The 6,696-nt window shown below is 39.0% G+C and overlaps 1 protein-coding gene across 1 annotated transcript in view; it reads right to left on the reverse strand.

The window, feature by feature from the left end:
- The window catches only part of LOC105511700 (E3 ubiquitin-protein ligase HECTD1-like), a 39,660-nt gene extending 33,532 nt beyond the window's left edge, over positions 1 to 6,128 (reverse strand). The window contains exon 1 of the mRNA XM_011941875.1: positions 5,498 to 6,128. Coding sequence (XP_011797265.1) covers positions 5,498 to 5,637 — 140 coding nt within the window. The 5' untranslated portion in view covers positions 5,638 to 6,128. The remainder of the gene's footprint in view (positions 1 to 5,497) is intronic.
- Between the last annotated feature and the right edge of the window lie 568 nt (positions 6,129 to 6,696).

Below are 6,696 nucleotides of genomic sequence, written 5' to 3' on the forward strand. Positions count from 1 at the left end.
AAAAAAAAAAAAAAAAACTTCCTAGTTTCATTCTGAATATGGCAAATAGCAGTAAGCATATTAACATAAACAAAAGTTCTTCCGGATCCACAATAATTTTTAAGAGCTTAAGGAAGTCCTGAGACCATAGAGTTTAAGCATCACTGCCCTAGACCTCAATCACATCCCATAGCCACAATTAACCTCCACAGGTGCTTGACTCTAACATTTTTCTCTAATCCAGGCATCACCTCCAATTTCCAGAGTCATTTATACAACTGCTTCCTTAATATCTCCTGAGTTGTCCCAAAAGTACCACATACTCAACATATCCAAATCCAAACTCATGATCTCAATACCTCAAAATATGGTCCTCTTCCAGTGTTCTCTCTCAGTGAGAGGCATCATCATCCATTGTAACCTGAGGCATCCATGACACTTCCTTCTCACTCTCTCATATTTAATCATTTGACAAGTCCTGATTATCTTGCCTTCCAAATCTCTCTCAAATCTATTCAACTTTCTACTTTTACCACAAAACCCTCTGTCTCTCTGGATCACAGCCTCCGATCAAGTCTACAAGCATTTGTTTGCTTTGTCCCCACTTCCTATCTCTCCTTACTCATCCTTCCTAGCTCTAGGAAAAACCACTTCCCCTTTCTTGGCCAGGCACGGTGGCTCATGGCTGTAATCCCAGCACTTTGGAAGGCCAAGGCAGGAGGATCACTTAAGCTCAGGAGTTCTAGATTAGCCTGGGGAACCTAGTAAGACCTTGTCTCCATCTAATTTTTTTAAAAAAGGAAAAATGATCACGCCTGCAATCCCAACACTTTGGGAGGCCAAAGCAGGCAGATCACTTGAGGTCAGGAGTTCAAGACCAGCCTGGCCAACACGGTGAAACCCCATCTCTACTAAAAATACAAAAAGTAGCCGGGCATGGTGGCATGTGCCTATAATTCCAGTTACTGGGGAGGCTGAGGTAGGAGAATCACTTGAACCTGGGAGGTGGGGGTTGCAGTGAGTTCAGATCACGCCATTACACTCCAACCTGGGTGAGACAGCAAGGCTCTTATCTCGGAAAAAAAAAGAAAAACCACTTCCCCAAAGACCACTCAGCCCATCCCCACCTCTCTAGGTCTTGTCCCTGTTTCATTCATGCTGTCATAGTACCCTGAGCTTTTCCTTCATGACACTTAACACAGTTTGTAACCACAATTTTTTTCCACAATTATCTGTCTTCCCTATTAGACTATTAGGCACCATAAGGGCAGAGCCTGTATTTGTTTTGGTCATCACCATACCTTTCCAAGACCTGACATAAAGTAGACAATTAAAAGGTTAAAAAACTTGTTCCTGTACAGGTATTTTTTTACCTTTTAGTGTAAACATACCAAAAAAGATTTTTTTTACCACTATGTTCAACAGCTTTGGAATCTGGACTCAAAATGTTCCTTGGATATCTCTTGAAGGATACACTAGAAAATGATTAACAGTGGTTTCCTCTGGGAAGAGGAACCAAGTAACCAGGAGACAGGAAAGTGAAGACAACAGACTTTTTACTGTATATGCTTTTGTGCCCTCAAAATTAAGTGACATCATTATTTTTTAAATAGAGCCTTCTGGTACCTAAAAGCATCTTCTGAGATGTTCAATTTCCAGAGGACATAACTTTCAAATTATATTAAGATTTAGTAGCAAGATCTATAAATGCCCATGATACACATTTATAACATTAATACATACAATGATCACCTATTTTGATGTGAATACAAAAGTACTCATTAGCTAATAACTCATATTACATTTTTTTTTTTGGAGGCAGGGTCTCACTCTGTCCCTGAGGCTGGAGTGCAATGGTACAATCTTGGTTCACTGCAACCTCCATCTCCAAGGTTCAAGAGATTCTCCTGCCTCAGCCTCAACAAGTAGCTGGGATTACAGGCACACGCCACAATGCCCAGCTAATTTTTGTACTTTTAGTAAAGATGGGTTTCGCCATGTTGGCCAGGGTGGTCTCGAACTCCTGACTTCAAGTGATCGGCCCACCTCAGCCTCCTAAAGTGCTGGGATTACAGGTGTGAGCCACCACACCTAGCCATATTACATTTTAGAGCTCAATCATACATCAGGTAAAAGCAAAAACCAATCTTGAACATGTTTTACTTTCTGGAGCATTACCTTGATAAGTTCAGGCATTAATAAGAAGCACTGACACATCATAGAAAAAGTTATATTCCTTTAACTTCAAAAAGACGCTGTCAAAATGGGTACAAACAGTGGAGGGCCGGCTGGGCATGGTGGCTCACGCCTGTAATTCCAGTACTTTGGGAGGCTGAGGCAGGTGGATCACGAGGTCAGGAGATTCAGACCATCCTGGCAAACATGGTGAAACCTCGTCTCTACTAGAAGTACAAAAATTAGCCGGGCATGGTGGCACATGCTTGTACTCTCAGCTACTCAGGAGGCTGAAGTAGGAGAATCACTTGAATGCGGGAGGCGGAGGTTGAGTGAGCCGAGATCGCACCACTGCACTCCAGCCTGAGTGACAGAGCGAGACTCTGTCTCAAAAAAAAAAAAAAAAAGTGGAGAGCCATGTACAATACTAAGTTAAAGAAAAAAGAAATCCTTGACTATTATCCCATTTATTTTCAGAAAAATCCTGCAAGGATGAGGAAACAGACACCAAAGGCTATCATACAACAATTCAGTGGAAAAGGCAGGTATCTGAACCCAAGTCTATCCCATTGCAGAGGCCATTGTTTCTACCACACCACCTGCCTTTCTTGACTAAACAGACGTGTAACTATCAAGACAAGTTAACTAGGCAAACATATTATCATGACATACAGGCATGTTTTGGTTTATTAGACAGAACTAAGTCCTATTTGCTGCTACTTTATGAAATCAAGGTAGTATGAAAGATTTTTACCAATATTCAAAATATGTATATCATCTTGCTTTTTTTGCCTGCCTTGAGTTGTTTAAAAGAATTTTAAAAGACCTTCCCAAATCAATCACTTTATTCATGGAATAAAGTGCTAAAATAAAATTAAAAATTAGATATTTATTAATGATGGTATCAGTGGGTAGCCCACTTTACTCAAAACACTTAACATACATTCTCTCCTTTAATCCTCCCAAGAAGCCCACTGGAAAAAAGACTACTGGCTGGGCATGGTGACTCACGCCTGTAATCTCAGCACTATGGATCACGAGGTCAAGAGATGGAGACTATCCTGGCCAACAGGGTGAAATTTCATCTCTACTAAAAACACAAAAATTAGCCAGGTGTGGTGGTGCGCACCTGTAGTCCCAGCTACTAGGGAGGCTGAAGCAGGAGAATCACTTGAACCTGGGAGGCGGAGGTTGCAGTGAGCCAAGATTGCACCACTGCACTCCAGCCTGGGCGACAGAGCGAGACTCCGTATGAGACTCCATTTTACAGGGGAAGAAAGTAAGACTCTCAGGGGCTAATGAACACAGCAGACCAAGAATCTGAACCCAAGTCTCTGAGGCTACAGCCCATTCTTTCCATCTCCCTATGCCTGCCTCACTAGTTTCAAGAAGGAAACCAGGACAAAAGAAAATCTGGCTACATAATGAAGAAAGCAAACTAATGTTTAAAAACAAAACAATCACAAAATTAAATCAAATGTCTAGTTTTTGGAGGTTACTGGTACGGTACACCAAACATGGCTAACCCCTTCAACTTGAAACACTCTTGTACCTTCACATAGTAAATCACATCTAACTTAACTTCAGGTTCATTTCCTTAAAATTACATTATAAAGCCAGGTATGGTGGCACAGCCTGTAGTCCCAGCTAGTGAAGAGGACGAGGCAGGAGAATCACTTGAACCCAGGAGTTCGAGGCCAGCCTGGGCAACATAGTGAAGTCCCAGTCTCTTAAAAAAAAAAAAAAAAAAATTACACCATACTATATGTGAATAAAGCCTAGAAGGGAAAATGGAAAAAGTAACAGTTGTTATGTTAGGATAGAAGAATTTTACAGAGATAAATTTTACATTTTAAAAACGTCCTTTAAACTGTTTTAATATGGCAACACTTTTTTAAATGTCATAACAAATACCTCTACTACATATTAGTACTAAACAGAAGCTACGAAATGACAACTGACTTGACTGACAAGTATGAGTTTTAAAATACCAAAAGTAACTTTCAGGTTACCCCTAATGAAATCTATGAACACAATTTTTAATCTTGAGAGTCAGGATGAGGAAAACAATAAAATAAATTTTTTAAAAATCTACTTTACTACAAATCCTGCCAAAACAAGTGTCAATTAAGGGCTAAGTTATTCTTACATACTCAAAACTCTGCCAATCATAAACCCGGGAGGCAGAGCTTGCAGTGAGCCGAGATCGCGCCACTGCACTCCAGCCTGGGCGACAGAGCGAAACTCCGTCTCAAAAAAAAAAAAAAAAAAAAACAAAAAACTCTGCCAATGACAAAAACTGGTGGAAATAAATGGACCACTAACTGTAACTTGGAAATTTTATTAATAAGGATTTTTATCTTAGTACTGTTTTAACAAGAGTTACAACTGAAAGTTATTAAATAATCAAAAATGAAGGTACTTTAAAAATTTTGCCAATTGACTAATATAGACTTTATTCCCACCTGAAACACATTAAGATAATTATATCAAATTTTAGGTCAACATCTCAAACATTTTCTACTAATTACCTTAAAATGGCATTAAAATAAATAAAGAAACATCAGAGTTTTCAATTACTTATTATTGGAGTTCAAAACTGTAAATACAAATATAAAATAAACAGTAAAAATGAAACACATGTTCAACACTCAGAAGAATGGTTACTCTGGACAAGTTATGACTTACATAAGAGGGAAAAAATGGCTTTAAGGCCTATCTAGTATGAATTATCTTTTATATTTTCGCATAAATACTAAGTTATAACCTCTCAATAAAATTGTTTAAACTCCTCAAACTTCAAAATATTTCTACTACTCTAAATTTTCTACTCTTCTGATATATGCTTAAGATCCAATTTATATCTTCCCAAACTGAAATTTACAAACCAATGATCTGCTTTAACAAAAGTATTGTCATATAACATCAATGAAGAAATGGGCAGTTCAAAACGTAAGTTTATTATCATCTCTTACTCCATAAGTCAATTTCATGGTACAGAAATACATACCTTTAAGAATATAAATATTTGTATTTTCCCCAGTTCATGACATATTTTGAAAATGAATCAACCAAGCTATGGGTTAAAATTAGTATTCCTACTAATTCACATTCATTCAACAAATATGTATTTGTGTCATCGTAATTATCAGTCCTAGAGTTACTTCATCTACCAGTTTTTATTTCTTGGAAAAAGTGTAAATACAAAACTCTTCAGGAATTTTTTTAAAGATACGTGTTAAAATTCACTAGAGAAATTTCTACACAAACTGAAGTCAGGGAATGGTTGAAAACAGATGTCACTACAGTAACCCAAAGGAAGATGATGAAGGAATGTACTTACGTTTCAAAACAACGATCCACGTTGTCAGACATCAAAAGCAGCATGCATAGCTGTTCAAGGGCTATTAGTTGCATGTCCCTTTCATCTCCCTGTCCCATCTGTAGCCATTCCAGCAATGTATCTGGGTCCACATCTGCCATGGTTTTTTAAAAGCCTCTTTGCTTAAATTTGAAAAGTAAAGGGGAAAAAGTCCTTTAAATGTCCAGGACTGATCAGCTTGGGCTTAAATTTTTCCTTTACATCTGCTAGAACTAAATTTTCATAGTGTCCTCCTAGCAATTAAAAAACACTGCTAAGTACGTTTGGACATAATAGTGCTTAATGCAGTTTTTCAACTTTCCTCATCCGCCAGGTTTAACGTACAGATATCACACCAAATGAAAACCAGTTTCGCAGAGTATATAAGCTGATTAGGTTGCTGCTTAACTAGAAACCAGAGCTGTCTGTGTCAAAGTCAAGCTTCAGATCCCACTACTGCTATCACTAAAGTCTATGCCAAAAAGCAAAGAACACCTAACTAAAGGTTCTGTTTTTTGCGGCAAACTTCATCCCCCTCCTTCTCCACCCAAAACTGATCTTCAGATAAGGGTTAGATTCAGTATTTTGAGGAAACTCTAAACACTTTGATCCAATCCCCTTTCAAATTGTTTCTCTTTCAAAATTACCACCAACTTCACAAATTCTGCTGATTTCTCAATTTACTTCTATTTTAAAGATGTCCAAATACAAACGACAATTATATATAAGATTTATCTATGAATAAATAGTTGGTTAGGAATTTTGGCAGTCGTGACAACTATTCTTAAAAGTTAAAAAAAAAAAAAAAGAAAGACTAAAAGTAAACGCAATGGACTAGCAGGTTACGGATCCGAATATAGGCCAACCTAGGGCCCTCTTTCCCATCTTCACAAGATAGGGCAGTTGGTTAAAAAAACAAAAACAAAACCGAGAAGCAGCCCCAACAGGCAAGTCATTACAAAAACGCCCCGTAAGCGCCCTAACTGGAGGACAGCTCTGGGTCCTACGTAAGGCAGCCGCAGGTGTGGGAAGCCGGCGGCGGGGCGCGGTGGGCACCCAACGGCGACCAGCGGGGTTGACCCCACACCCGGGGCCCGGCCGAGCCGGGAGCTGAGAGGCGCTGGCCCCCGCGCTCTGGTTTCCCAGCACCAAACCCCACTAAGTTAACTACCTGTGTCTAG

Source organism: Colobus angolensis, unplaced genomic scaffold, assembly GCF_000951035.1.
Source record: "Colobus angolensis palliatus isolate OR3802 unplaced genomic scaffold, Cang.pa_1.0 Scaffold202, whole genome shotgun sequence".
Classification (NCBI taxonomy): Eukaryota; Metazoa; Chordata; class Mammalia; order Primates; family Cercopithecidae; genus Colobus; species Colobus angolensis.